Source organism: Nelumbo lutea, chromosome 1, assembly GCF_056320005.1.
Source record: "Nelumbo lutea isolate HS-2025 chromosome 1, American lotus-T2T, whole genome shotgun sequence".
Classification (NCBI taxonomy): Eukaryota; Viridiplantae; Streptophyta; class Magnoliopsida; order Proteales; family Nelumbonaceae; genus Nelumbo; species Nelumbo lutea.
In genome coordinates, this window is record NC_142684.1 from 192,218,221 (window position 1) to 192,233,569 (window position 15,349).

General features: G+C 36.0%; 2 protein-coding genes across 2 annotated transcripts; both read right to left on the reverse strand.

The window, feature by feature from the left end:
* Positions 1 to 947: 947 nt before the first annotated feature.
* Positions 948 to 2,085, reverse strand: LOC148880071 (ATP-dependent Clp protease ATP-binding subunit). The gene is made up of 2 exons (XM_088966670.1): positions 1,451 to 2,085; positions 948 to 1,369 (listed from the first exon to the last, which is right to left on the reverse strand). The coding sequence occupies exons 1-2, from the start codon at positions 1,946 to 1,948 to the stop codon at positions 1,094 to 1,096; spliced, it is 774 nt and encodes a 257-aa protein (XP_088822796.1). The 5' UTR covers positions 1,949 to 2,085; the 3' UTR covers positions 948 to 1,093.
* A 1,494-nt stretch (positions 2,086 to 3,579) lies between these two features.
* Positions 3,580 to 7,903, reverse strand: LOC148880072 (calcium-dependent protein kinase 26-like). Its single transcript, XM_088961891.1, has 5 exons — positions 7,560 to 7,903; positions 5,968 to 6,873; positions 5,560 to 5,856; positions 4,313 to 4,720; positions 3,580 to 4,231 (listed from the first exon to the last, which is right to left on the reverse strand). Exons 2-5 carry the CDS (start codon positions 6,539 to 6,541, stop codon positions 3,957 to 3,959), a joined length of 1,554 nt encoding a protein of 517 aa, XP_088818017.1. The 5' UTR covers positions 6,542 to 6,873; positions 7,560 to 7,903; the 3' UTR covers positions 3,580 to 3,956.
* Between the last annotated feature and the right edge of the window lie 7,446 nt (positions 7,904 to 15,349).

The following is a 15,349-nucleotide window of genomic DNA, read 5'->3' on the forward strand; positions in this document are numbered from 1 at the left end:
TGAAGGAAAAGATGAAGAGGAAAGAAAAAGACCGCCGCTCAGCTAGTAGAGGAGAGAGACTGAGATATTCGGGTGAAAAGGAGCAAAACCTCAGAGGAGATGGGTACATGGCATGACCAATCGGTTCTTGTCCCGGCAACCTCTGCTATTGCCGACGGTCAACCACGGCAGAAGGGGCTACGCCCCGCCATCATCTTCCTCCGGCGGTCAACCACTGCTGTTGCCGTCTCTCTGTTCTTGTCGGAGGAAGATAATGAACAGATAACCACTGCTGTCGCCGCCTCTCTGTTCTCGTCGATGGTCAACCTTGTCCCGGCAACTACTGCTGTCGCTGACGGTCAACCACGGCAGAAGGGGCTACGCCCTGCCATCATCTTCCTCCAACGGTCAATCACTGCTGTCACCGCCTCTCTGTTCTCGTCGGAGGAAGATGGTGAACAGATAACCTGTCTCGAAAGAACCTTGCCCCGGATGAAGGGGCGAGTTTTACACTTTACCCTTTAACCGTCGGATAGACCGGTAAAGTTTTACATCGATTTTAGTGATGTAAAATTTTCATTGATTTTTGATGAATTTTCTAACAATAATGAACCTTTACACTGATTGATGAGGTATATTAACGCCTCTACCAAATACATGCAAAATCGAACCAGGGTGTAAAATTTACCCCGTTATCATTTACACCTTTACCAAACGCAGCCTTAAGTGCAACTTCGGTATAATTTTTAGTGTGTTCTTCATACAAATCAAGTCCCTTGTTAACAATTTAACATATATGTCAATTTAAATACTACCTATGAATTACCAACTATCACTAAATTATCCTTTCGGGTCGAACTTTGAAGTAATGTCTACTGACTATTGCTATGATCCAAGTTATGCTCCAAATTTTGTTGTGTGCCAATGTTCTAGACTGGGGGGATATCGAAGTGCAGAGATAATATGGAAGTAAAGCTCCAGCCTGCAATTCCAGAAGGCTACTACTGTATGTGGTTTTCATTTTTTTTCTTCTCTCTATTACATTGAAACAAGATACATGTTGGAAAGAATGAAAGATTAAGCTTGTGTATGAAATTTGGAGTTTGCATCGGGACTAACTAGAACAAGATACACTGATTATAGCATTCAAATCGGCAAGGCATTCGGTTGGAAGATCGAGGAAGAAATTCATGAAAACATCATTTATAGGAACAACCGTTGCCACCCCAACTAACCTACACTTCCCTTCTCTATCCAGTTTTGTCCCTCTTCCCTTCCTCATCTTCCCATTCGATTCCTCTGATGTCAGCACGGTCTCCACCACCAGTGGAGGTGCTCTGTAGATCTTCCCAACGGAGAACCAGAATCTCGCCTTGAATTCAAGATCAACCTATAAAAACAACAAAGTTTTATCAGTTTCTTTTCCCGCCTCTGCCTCTGCCCACCAACTAGGTTAATCTGAGAAGCCTACCTTTCCAGTTTCTTCGTTGATGGTCCCTTGGAAGAGCTCTGGGGCAATGTCAATCTTTAGAAATGGTGGCAATGGCAATCCCAGGAACTTTGTCGTCGAACTTGCCAGTGGTGGGATATAGAGTGTTTGCAGATCAAAAGATACAGAAATTTCATTCGGGAGGCCGGAGTCGCTCTTCAACCCAGTTCCTGTCCCGGTCCCTCCCTCTGCGTTGTATTCGAAATCTGGATATCTGGAGATGCCAAGCTTGCAGCCCCTCAGTGTCTTGAACTTTACACTGTAATTCTCAGGCTTTGGCAATTTAGTTTGGGTGGTGGTGGTGGGGCTAGTTGTGATGGGTTCTTGTTGGTTTTGGTTGTGAGAAGAGAAAGTGGAGGTAACTGGGCGAATCCTTGGCCCTGGTTGGAGTGGATTGAATGAGGAGAATACGATGGCTGTTTTTGTGGAGAATTTGATGAGAGTTGTAGGGTTTGAATTAATCTTACACCCCATCTGCATAGTTTATTCTGAGTGTACGAAGGAAAGAGATTGGAGAGATTTTTTTTTTTTTTTGCCTCTAAACAAGAATCACAATCACTTCAGCTTCCAAGTTCATGTGGAGGAATCCAGTCTTTCACCCACTTCGCGTTTTTAGATTTTATGAAACAGGTCTGTGGTGGAACGAAACGAATCATGAGGTCAAAGTTGTCTGGAAGATGGTTGGTTTGTGTTTATCATGTCATCCTCACCGCGCACCGCATGAACCATTTTGTTCCTTCTCAACAAATTTGTAAGAAAATCTGCATGAGTTAATATATTTAGTAGGCATCAATGTATCAACAAGCGTTCGTAGTCCAACGGTTAAGATAATTGCCTTCCAAACAATAGACCCGGGTTCGGCTCCCGCCCAAGGCAAACAATTTGAAGCCTTTCATAAACGTGGTAGCCAATCATGTATGGCCATCAGTCAAAACCCACTATCCGCCACTTCTATTCAAAAGGAATTTTCTGCCCTCAACTTACTTTTTGGATATATCTTATTTATTCTATAAAGATACCTCCCCTTTATTCTCTGAGAACATATCTTTTAGAACACATCTGTATCAATCGATTTATCTCTGCATCTGATCAGTCCATTCCCAACAAGTTTGTTAAGAGTATCCTACAAGCCAAGTTTTAGAATTCTGTAGTCATAATTTCATCTCTATTTTAACACTTGCGGTGACTGTAAATGCTGCGAAATGCAACTAATATGACCAATTTGGATGTGGTTTGCAAATTTCAGATCACAGAATAAATAAACAAATAAACAAGTTAACACAAGCAATAGCACACTGCAACTGAGTGAGTGACTTAACCAAGAGTAATCCAACAACAAATATAGGTTACAAACGTTTGATAGACTTCTGTTAATTGGAAGATCTCTATATTAGGAGGAATGCTGGTAAATGAGTTCCATAAGCAACTCTTGCATTTATCACTCTAGACAGAGTGGAAAATATGAAAGCTTTGGGATTAGTAAATGGCACTGCAATCGTCCATGATCCCCTTTGATGGATCAACCATCTACTTGAGCTAAATGTTAGTATTAGTTAGGCCCAACCGCCCAACAGACAACATGGATGTCACTAGAGCTGACTCAGCTGAGAAAAAGTCGGTCCCAATATAAGTGAACGGTTTGCCATTTGTATTATGGTAACATACAAAATCATTTCCTCCTTGCTATTAAAGATACTCAAAATGAATTGTTTCGGTGGTTTTTAAGTTATAGCGTGGTTACAATTTACAGGCGAGTGGACTCCTGAAATTCTTACTGCAAACCAATTTGTCATGTTAAAACTTACAAGTTACGATTGTTTCGTTTTCCATTTTAGTTCAAGATCACAAAGCCATTAGAAGTCATTATTGTGGACTGATTTGGGGCTTTAACTCTAGCTTCAAGTTCTTACACTTTTTAAATGCCTCGATATCATGTTTCCCAACGCTTTTTTAGGTTGCATAATTCCAATATAAGCAGCAAACAAACTACAAAACATCTTACAGAACGCCTTCAGTTGGATTACAGGGTTCAAGAAACCAATTCCAATTTGACATCCACTGGTTAGAGAGAGAGAGAGAGAGAGAGAGAGAGAGAGAGAGAGAGAGAGAGATTTTCTATCAAACATAACATGAACACTAAAACTTGGAGCTTTCAAGCTCAAATGGATTTAATACACACGTGGTACAACCCCATTGGCCCAACTTGCTACTTGGCTATGCTAGCACCTAGCAGTAAGAACTAACAGCTACTCAGATTAGAAAAGCACCACCATTCATCACACAACCCCACTCAAAGCCTAGCTAGAACTGGCTCAAGCACCAGATTTAAGCCTTTTTTTTTTTTGGTAAAGCCCATTCAGACTCGATTATATGGTAGACAGTTAAACACGTCACATATGCCAAATTTTTTAACTGGATACACCAACTTTGTTGTCCAAGTCCTGACCCGAGTCTGCTGTTCCTTCTCTACAATCCACTGTTACAAGCATCAACATACAAGGGAGGACCTAAGAGATGGAGCAGTTGGGAGATGCGTGCATGATGCCCAGCGGATGACTGACTCGGTCACCATGAGATCAAGCTGTTCAAGCTCCCCAAGTCCAATCGTATGATTTCTCTTGCTATGGATGCCAAATACTCTAGATGTGGGTGTCACTCCACCTCTTCGCACATCAACTACCTTATTATGTGCTGTTTGTTCTCCCTCTTGCCCAAGGCAAACAGTAGAATCTGACAAAAGAATGAGCTCTCCAACACTCGCCTCTGTAAAAGCCACCAGGAGATCTGTTTAGATCACACTATTTACAGGATGAAAAAAAGTTGAAGAAGGAAAAGATTGTTTACCACTCTGAACTGCCTGAACTCCAGAAACATTTGCCATGAAACCCAATGAGTTATTACTCCTTTGCTCAGTCACAGGACTTAGGCTAAAGAATGCAAAGCTTGGCATTGAGGGAACTGGGGAAGAGAATTCCAGACTACTTGATTCACAACAGCTGCTGAAAGAAAAACCACCAGATACCAAGCAAGGGGTGGTGGGGTCGACCAAGAAAGATGAGAATGATGATCTACATGTGAATGCAGGAGAATATCCTGGTTGGGTGTTGCCAGAAATAGGGGAACTAAAGCTGAAATCCATATTCCTAGCAATTAATGGGATAGAGAAAGAGCTGCTACCCAGGTCCAATTGCACACTGTCATGTTCATTTGGTTCTTCATTCACTTGCCAACAATCTTTTATCCAAGAGTGATCTGCAAGATGAGGATAACAGTATTGGAAACAAAAAAAGGGTAAAGGCATCAAAGAAGTTGAAAAGGTACTCTAAATGTCAGACAAACTAAATTTGGATGCTCTACCTTGACTAGATTGGAAGCAACTCGACCAACATGGGCTTTGAGGTACCAATGTAGGAAGGAACTTAAGTCAATAACTTCAATTTTTATCACAAATAATTGACCTAACCAATGCCAAGAGGGTAATAATTTCTCCGGTAACTCAGTTACATGCAAAAACCAATTCTTCCACTCTTGTTCCAACACCATTGATCATTCAAACTCCTAAACATAGGGGTGATTACTCCATTTCATATCAGCAGAAAAAGAAAAAAGGGTCTACAATTATTTAGTATTGCATTCAAAAAGATAATACATCAAATCACACAAAAAATAAAGTCAGCGCCTCAGCCATTCAAGGAGAAAGGAGAAATTTGAAGGATAAATCAGAACAAAAAACAAGCTGAATTTTGTGGTCTGGTGTTAAGTGGCCATCACTGAACAACAGCTTCATCACTGCATAACTGTTTATAAACCCTTGACCTTGTGACTGAATGATTGCAAACATTTAGAGTAACAAGATAGCCATAGAAGTGCTACAGCATAATACCAAAATCTTCTTTATGCTTTCTAAATTTCTTGGCTAGAGTGTTACGTTAGAAGGCTTTGCAAGATAGCTGCACCCAAATCTCCAGTTCAAAAAGAGAGCCCCCAGGTTAACAATTCACCCTCAAACTCAAATTAGGGGCCAAAATCTCATTATTACAACATCAATGACATATATTCCAGAACAACAAACTGTGAAACAGTCAACATACCTAGGACCTGTGCAGCAGTCAGCCTTTTTGCAGGATCTGTACAAAGCATTCCAGAGATCAAGTCCTTGGCGGATGCAGATATACGATCCCAAGGTTCAGATGGAAACCGTAGATCAGCTGCCCTGACAGCTTCAAAGATCCTTGATTTTGTCTTCCCCCAAAACGGTGGCATTCCACTTAGAAGAATATAAAGGATGACCCCTGCACTCCACACATCAGCAGCCTGGTTGTAGCCCCCTGTCAGTACCTCAGGAGCTATATAAAATGGGCTTCCTACAGTACCATGCAGACTCTGCCCTGTTCAGTTAGAAAACTCAAATCATTATGATACAGAACAATATAACTTCTAAATTTTAATATAATAACAGTAAACAAATTTAACCAAAAATCAAGGAGTGTAAATCTTACCTGGTTCGATGTAGGTAGCAAGACCGAAATCCGCCAACTTAATTGGGGAGGTGGAGGCCCTTGTAGCCAAGAGAATGTTCTCTGGCTTTAGATCTCTATGAACAATGCCCTTGTCATGGCAATACATCACAACTTGCATCAAATGACTGAAAAGAGCTTGAGCCTCGGACTCAGCAAACCTCCCATGCTTCTCTAACCGGTGAAAAAGCTCTCCACCAGCACAAAGCTCCATAACTAAATGCACATAATCTTCCTCCTCATAAACTGCCTTGATATCCACAACATTTGGGTGCCCAGATAACCGAGTCATTATCTCAATCTCAAGCTTGACACTGCGAACATCATCCTGTGTGACCAATCTTTCCTTGGCAATGGACTTGCATGCCAATACCTCTCCAGTCAACTTATCTGAACATGTCCTGATGACACCAAACTGGCCCCATCCCAATTGTTCTCCCAAAACATATCGATCTTCCAAAGTTGAGGTCTGGTTTGTGTCCAAGATGGTCTCAGTCAAGCTTGCAACTTTATAACAGTTGCAGGATTGTGTTAATGTTGAGTTTCTGCTGCTCATGGCAACAGTTGTATCAAACTCTGAGAACCCTATCCGAAGAACCGGCCGAAAGCCCAATTCCTGTTCTGTTGCTATAAGTTACTCTTTTCCTCTCTCTTTTTTGTTGCTCAAGAGAACGGGGAAGCTAATTCTGTCCATCTCCCAAACGTGTACTCCAGGTCAGAAAAATTGAAAGGAGTTTCCCATAAGTAGTTGATGCTTGCCAAAGATGCACATGGGGAGGAAGACGACCAACATGGACAGGAGATTCTAGAAGATAAAATATCTCAATAGCCAAAGCCCAAAGCCCTAAAATAGCTGGATGCTTTCTTCAACCGGTGCATGGTGGTCACCTGCTCTTGGAATTTAAAGAAAATTTCCAATTTTCAGTTTTCTTTTTTTCCCTCCAAATAACCAAACTATGAAAAATTGGAAGAAGAAAAAGAAATAACATTAGATCCCCATTTCAAAAACATTCCACACAAAGAAGGGCTTTCCTCTTATTTACTCCCCCCCCCCCCAAAAAAAAAAAAAAATAATAAATAAATAAATAAATAAATAAGTAAAAAATAAATAAAACACAAAATTATTCGAAGTTCCAGAACAGCTTCATTTCCAAAATAGAATTAAAACTCAACAAACAGTTCCTAAGCAACCAAATATAACAAAACCATTGTAGAAAAATGCCACTGGAAACTCAAAATTCGAAGCCCTAATCATCCCACAACTGCATGGAATCACCAAAAAGAACCACAGGCACAATAAACCCTAGATCACCTCCAAATAACAAGAAAGCACTCATCGTCTACCTCTTCATAAAGAGAAAATAGAATGATCAGCAAAAAAATTCGAACATACCACTCCAGTAAACAATTGCAGCAGGTCCAATTACTATACAAGCTATTATAAGATCATGGAAAAAATACAAATTAAAAGTCCGCATTTTCAAATAACCATTGAAGAGAGAGAGAGAGAGAGAGAGAGAGAGAGAGGGAGAGAGAGAGGGAGAGAGAGAGAGAGAGAGAGAGAGAGAACTGACCCGGAGATAGGAAGAGCTGAGAGAGGGAGAACCACTATAGAAGAGGTCTGCTGGAGCTCCGGCCAAGCCCGAGAGACCATCTATGGGTTCTCACAATTTCTGCGATGGTGCGAAAGCACTTTGCGTATATGGCCGTTTGTTGGAAGAATTCTCTCTTTCGAGTTTCAACTTTCGGACGCGAAAACCGAGTTTTCTTAATCAATTTTTTGTTTTTGTTTTTCTATTAAGGGGGTTTTTTAATTAAACTATTAAATTCTTTTTTTAAGCAGAAGGAGAAAAAGGAAACTTTGCTGGGAAGACAAATGTAGAAAACGCGGAACGGTCTGCTATTGGCCCTTTGCGGCGGAGTTCAACAGAGCTGAGGGACTTAAATTCAATTAACAAATACATTTTGTATTGTTTCGGAAATTTTGAAGGAATGTTACCTACGGGCTACGGGATTAACGAGTTTTTGAAAGAAGGGGAAGCCCTTGGGTATCGGGCCCAGCGGCCCAGGCCCTTGCTTGTGTGTGTAAGTGTAACTACCAAAAGAAAAGTGGGGGCCTTGGAACAATCACGATAACGCACGTCATATCGATAGTCTGTGGCCCAAGAATCATGATGACGTGGCATGTCGTGATTGATACAGTATCCTGTGTTTACAGAGTTCAAATCAGCCCCACGAAATTGTTCCCAAAATGTCTTACGTCTTACAGTACATTTCTATCATATATTGAAAACATCCATCATTTCTAGAATTATCATGGAGAGATATTCCTAATACACGGGATGTGTTGTGGGACAATTTTGATCGGGGCTGATTTGGTCTGGCGTTTTTTCCAGTAGCGTTTAGGGTTATGGGTGTGCTTAATTGCACGTATACGTGCATTTTGGCTGGCGTAGAAATTGGGCTCTGTATAGTAATAGACAGGGCTGTCCTCCGATGCTCATTGGATCAGTATCTATTGCTCCATCCTTAAAATTGCGGCTTTGAGTACTCAAGGCCCATTCAAACAACCATCATAGTCTTGCATTGGGAATATCTTCCCATGAAATAAAGCATAAAAGTATAGAGATGTTCCCGATGCAAGGCTGAAAAGGTTATTCGAATAGTGTTTGACAAGCCTTGATTGAAGCCGATCCCCATTCACGTATGAAGGATTAGCTGGACGCGATAGCTGTTCAGTAGACCTAATAATTAGTGTTGTTTATGGGTTGGGTTGGATTGGTTTACTAGTTTTTTTTTTAATCGGTTCAACTTGATCAGGTTACCTAAATATTAAATTGAAATCGACACCCTATTAAGTAAAATCGACCTAATCGGTTTGGGTCGGTTTGGGTCAGTTTTGGTCATTTTTGGTTTAAATATATATATTTCCGAAATATATATTTCAGCTTTAAATATATATATATATATATATATATATATATATATATATATATATATTGGAAATATACATATTATATATAATATTTCAGAATATATTTTCTAGAAATATATTTAAAACTGAAATATACATTTCAGAAATATATATATATATATATATATATATATATATATATATATATATATATATATATATATATATTGGAAATATACATATTATATATAATATTTCAGAATATATTTTCTAGAAATATATTTAAAACTGAAATATACATTTCAGAAATATATATTAAACTAATATATATTTAAAACTGAATGAAAATATATTTATTGGGAATACATTTAAAACTGAAATATATATTTAAATAATATACATATTGTATATAATATTTTAGTAAGAATATATTTACAGATAACTTGGTTCGGTTTCGATTTTCACGTGTGAAAACCGAAACCAAACTGAATTATTGGTTTACCCATCTTTACAACCCGAAGCCGACCGATAGTGAAGAAAAACTGGCCAAATCGGGTTGGGTTGGGCCAGGTTGGTTGGTTTGAATTTATTTATGAACATCCCTACTAACAATTTAGTTGGTTGGTTTGGTCATGCACTTTGGGTTGATTTAGTTGAATTTTGGGTTAGGTTGGGAAATACTAGACTTAACCCTAAATGTTCAGGTTAGGTTGATTCCAATTTGGGCTATCCCAAAAAATAACTGAAAATTTAAAAAATAAAGAAAGATTCATGAAAGATGTCGATATTAAAGGATTAATCTTAAACTTTTAAAAATAAAACAAAAAAAGTTGAACAATTCAAAGAGTAAGCAATAAAGAATAAAGACTAAATAATAAAGATTAAAGAGTAGAAGCTTCTACCAATATATAAATAGTCCCAATTAGGCTTGACAATCAGGTCTGCAAGTTGATCCATGACCCAACTCAATTTTTTTCCGAGTTGGATCCGGTTATCAAATTCAGATAACAAAATATGAAACCCTAACTTCTTTTCTTTGGATTGGGTTAATTTTTTGCCAAAAGTGAGCTATGGAACCAATGATAATGTTCCACAATAATGTGGGGTCCATGAATTTATTACTGACGTGGAACATTATCATTGGCTCCACAGCTTGCTAAATAGCCAACACATATCAGCTAATACGAATTCGTTGTATAGTCACATGGAGAAAAAAAATACATATATAAATGTCTATACCACTTTAAAAGCACGAATAGCCTCAATGATATTTCTAGAATTTTCTAAGAGCAAAAGTTACCCCTTTATATTTAAATTTATTGATAAAAAATGAGGGCAAATAGGGTAATCAATTATTAATATTAAATGAGTTGAAAGAGGTAAATTTAAGGTATTCAATGCATTCAATTCACTCTCATTAATGCAACATTTAGGATATTAACTTGCATTCACCTTCATTATATCATATATTTAAAGCGTTTTTGTTTCTTCTCATCATTAAATTCTATTAATTAAATCCATGCATAATAAATTAATAATTCTAATACCATAAAAACTTATACTTTTAAAAGCTACCTAAAAAAATAGTTTTTTCATCTAGGTGGTGGTAATAAATTAAATCATTTTGGGGTAATTCATGTTGCCACAATTAAATAATAAAATTTAAAAATAGATAAAATGCAATATATATATATATAAATTAATAAAAACTAAGAACATTTTTAACATTATATATTTGACATATTAAACAATAACAAATATGATAAATAAGAGATGTTTTTATTAATGACGTAAATGTAATATAAAACTTAAAACCAATTGAAAATATAATTATTTTCCTATTCTCTCTCATTAAATCTCATATTTAAGGTATATTCTCTCATTAACTTGTATATTTAAGATATAGTTTTCTCATTATTAAATTCTATTAATTAAATCCACAATATTGATTTTAATAGTATAAAAATAAATATTTTGAAAAATAATTTATAAACAAAACCATTTTCTTCCTTCTTGGCAGTGGGTAAGCAATTCAACCATTTGGGGTCAAATGGGTTAATAAAGAATGCCAAATTAAATAATAAAAAGAAAAAAAATTAAATATATAATACAAAAAAAAAAAAGAATTGGGCATATCTCTAATATTGTAACATTGTATATTTACTATAAAAAACAAAGATAAGTATGAAATGTAGATGATGAAAATGAAATGTCAAACTTAAAATCAACCTAGAAATGAAATGCTATCATAGTCAAATAATAAAAATATAAAAAATACAAAAATCACACAAATAAAAAATAGAGAAAATTTGGGGCAAATATCTAATGTTATATATTTATAAAAGATAAAATATTGGGTACTTCTCTAATATTATACATTCATTATGTTGAACATAAATAATTATTATACATAAGAAATAATTTTATCAATGATGAAAATGTAAGACCTAAAAATCAAAATATTTTTCTTTTTGGATAGTGGGTTAGTGGTTTCAGTCAAATGGATTAATTGATGACATGATAGTTAAATAATAAATCTTTAAAATGTAATAAAAAAGTACAAATAATAAAAAGATATATAAAAAATTATATATTAATTATATCAAACAAAAATTATTTGTGATAAGTAAGAACTATTTATATAATGTAGATGAAATATATAATTTAAAACTAAATTGAAGCAAAGCCATTTTCTTATCTTTATGGTCAATAAATGATCTAACTTTTTAGAGAATGTCATAATTGAATAATAGATATTTAAATAATATAACACAAAAAATAAAAAAAAATACAGCATTTTGCCGAAAACATTTGGAAACATTTCTAATGCTATATATTCATCATGTTAAATAAAAATTATTTTTACCCATGACTAAAATTGAATAATAATAAAAAAAAATATTATTATTTAAAATTTTCGTGCACAATGCACTTGTACATTTACTACGGGCATTCAAATTTATTTTTAATCATATTATTATTTTTGTTAATTTTTAATTTTTATCTAAATTATGATATATCTAAAATTCAAATAATTAATTTGAAGAAAAATTTCTCACATACAATGTATGTGCTTAATTATTAATAATCCTAAATGCTCTTATTCTATGATAGTGACCGCCTTAAATTTTTTTGTTTTATTAAAAATCATAAAATATTAGACTTAAAGCTCATTTGTGACACACTCTCTACATATTTCCACGAGGGCTGACTATGTTTGTTCCGACTTATTCATCAAATATTGACTGTTTTTCCGTCAACGCTAGCTTAGCCATGTTCTACCAACCCACATTTTTTTCACAAACAACACCAACTGACTTTATATCTGCATGACATGAAAATATGTGAGTTCCAAAGTAAAATATTGATTTACTGTTTTACTGAGTTTGTAATTTTCCCTCGCTTGTTCTCGTTATCCATGAAAATGACAAATGCCTAGCGTTTGGACTTTGGATTGCTGATCACAGCCATCGTTGTCATTGCAAATCTATAATAATTTAAAATGTTAAATACTCCCGTCATAAATACTAATATCCGCCTTTGTGTTAGCATCAATTTACCTATTCCAATTGTAATTGGAGTAAAGAATTCAACTGAATAATCATTCCCCCAAATTAATTTTTCAAATTAAAAAAAAATCATTTTCCAAATTGATTAATTGTTCATCAACCAAACACCACCAGCTACGAGAAATCTACCTTATGAGACATCGTCGTCGCCCACCAAACGACTTTTAGCCCTGAACAGAAATTCTACTCCAAACATATCCAGCTACGAAAAGGACTTGCCTCTTTCTCTAACTAATTAACCAATTCTATTAATTTGCACGCCGAAAGCTGCAAATAGCATATCGAACTGTTAACTATGTTCTTCGACGAGGACTTGATATTCCAATTAATTATATAAAGTTAAGATCTGCTACCAACAGGACGCTCTTACATGTCCCAACAGATCATTGCAAGCTGCACATTAAAAATATCTCTCATGTAGGATTGTCAATTGGACCAGATTTCGTCTAATCCAATCCTAGAATACTTTGGACCATTTTGGATTAATCTGATTCAATATCTGGAACATCTGTTATTTTTATCTTTTATCAATGGATCAGATATTAATTCAATCTGACCCAATTTAATATAAACCCATTACGGATAAATCGAGTCTAATCCAATCCAATTAATACATTGGACTGGTCCAATTCAATATATCTTATTTCTCTATCCAATCCGTCTAAATTGATTTTTATTTGGACGGATCTAACCCAAGACTAGTCCATTAACAACTCTATTCCTGTGAATTATATGAGAGATAATTCTAATATACAGCTGCCGTGACTCGTTGGGACAGAATTGGTAGCGTTTTGTTGGTAACCGATCCCTTCCCGACCGAATGGAATTAGCATATGGAAACAAACAATCACACTGAAATGTTGTGGAATGTGGACTGTGGAGATGAGATGGTGGGCCTGGTTTGAAGAGTTGGGCCCGTTGAATGTGTGTGCAGCTTTCTCACTTTCGTGAATTAAGAGATATTTAAACAATGAGAGAGAGAGAGGGAGAGAGGCAAAGAGCCATTGACACGTTACCTTTTCTCGTTGCTACCGTCACAATGATGACGGTGGGTCATGAGACCGAATCAGCCCCCTACAAAACTGCCCCCACAATAATGTCCCATAATGCAATTCCACCCTGTATTAGGAATATTTTCAGATGATATATCATCATTCTAGATATTATCATTGAGACATGTTTTCGATATACAGCGAAAATGTGCTACAGAACGTTGTGGGGGCTGATTTAAACTCGTGGGCCATAGCCCACAAATCCGCTTATCTGTCACATTATAACATCATGGGTGAAAACCAATATTAAAATTTTAAAAATTGGAGCTTTGGATTGATAGTGTTGGGCATGAGAGATTGCAATTGGGCCCATGTGTTCACCCACATTGTGGTACGAATGAAGATGGTAGCCCTTTAGTTTGTTGTGATGAGACATGTTCTGTAACATTTGGAATTTTGTAAATGCCATTGTCACCTTTGACCAGCAAGGAAATAAATAAAGCAGAAAGAGAGACCCAATCTTAACGAGTCGTGGGTAAAGTTGTAATTAGGATAATTTATAACTTTGGGTAAGTGAAAGTTAGACCCCCGGCCCCCGAACCCAATCTTTGTTTCTTTGTTTTGCGATAGAGAAGCCCTCAACGCTTTGCATTAGTTGTTAGCACTCACTCAATTAATTCAAGAAATATCCTTTTAAACATTTTTAAAATCCCAAACTACCCAATGTTATTTTATGTCCATTTTGTCTTTGTAAATTAGTTTTTTTCTAAGGTCTATTTCTCACTTTCTTACAACGAAATTTGACTATATTGGGAATGATTAATTAATTTTAACTAGGTATGTTTAGACTCTATCTATCTAAACAGGGTGGATGTGGGGAGGGTTTTATAAATTCTAGACTCTATCTGTCTTCCTAAACTTTTCAATCCATATTTAGGGCTGTTCATAACAAGACCCAAACCGATTAAACCGACCAACCTGGTTCGATCCAACCCGAGTTTGTCAGTTTTTCTTCAGTATCAGTCAGTTTCGGGTTACAGAAAAATATAAACCGATAGTTCGGTTCAGTTTCAGCTTTCATGTATGAAAACCAAAACCAAACCAACCCGAACTGACTTAGATATATTATATATAATATATTTCAGATATTATATATATATATATATATATATATATATATATATATGTATATATTTCAGCTTTATTTTAGAAATATACATATTATATATAAAATTTCTGATATATAAAATATTAGTTTTAATCCATCAAATCATTTTTAATTTTCAGGCATCCAACCTTTGCTTTGTTAGACTTGAATCCTTTACCATTCACACTGAGAGAATCATTCACAAAATCGACCTAAACCGATTCAAACCGACCAGGTCGGTTTTACTTAGTATTGGGTCGGTTTCAGTTTCATTTCTAGGTAAATCGATCAGGTCGGGTCGGTTGGAAAAACACCAATAAACCGACCCAACCCGACCCGTGAACAGTCCTACCCATATTCACCCCAAAGCCCATAGCGGGTTAGATTTTGAGAAACCAAATCCTCCCCGCACATGAAAAAGCAAAACCCTCCCCGACCCTACCCCCCTCTCATTCAAGGGTAGGGGTGGGTTGGGTTTAGAACCCGTATCTAATTTCCTTTTATTTCTTGTCATATATAAGCAATAAGTAAGTAAAATAATACAAATAAACAACAAAATTTCCAATTATTTGATTAAGGTATGTAAAAAACACATAAACTATCAATTATTAAATTCAATACCTAGTACATAAAATTTATATGCTTTCCAACAATATGCGGGTTGAGGAGGGTCGGATTTAGCCTAATACTGCACCCTACTTATACCTGTATGGATTGTAGAATTCCAAAACCCGTCTCTGCC

What these genes read in the sequence shown, in the direction of transcription:
- LOC148880072 (XM_088961891.1), bottom strand. Translation starts at nt 6,541, where the DNA reads ATGAGCAGCAGAAACTCAACATTAACACAATCCTGCAACTGTTATAAA. An exon ending in TGCTACCTACATCGAACCAG is followed by an intron (nt 5,857 to 5,967) that starts GTAAGATTTACA and finishes CTAACTGAACAG; the next exon opens with GGCAGAGTCTGCATGGTACT. An exon ending in AGTTCAGGCAGTTCAGAGTG is followed by an intron (nt 4,232 to 4,312) that starts GTAAACAATCTT and finishes TGGCTTTTACAG; the next exon opens with AGGCGAGTGTTGGAGAGCTC.
- LOC148880071 (XM_088966670.1), bottom strand. Translation starts at nt 1,948, where the DNA reads ATGCAGATGGGGTGTAAGATTAATTCAAACCCTACAACTCTCATCAAA. An exon ending in TCAACGAAGAAACTGGAAAG is followed by an intron (nt 1,370 to 1,450) that starts GTAGGCTTCTCA and finishes TTGTTTTTATAG; the next exon opens with GTTGATCTTGAATTCAAGGC.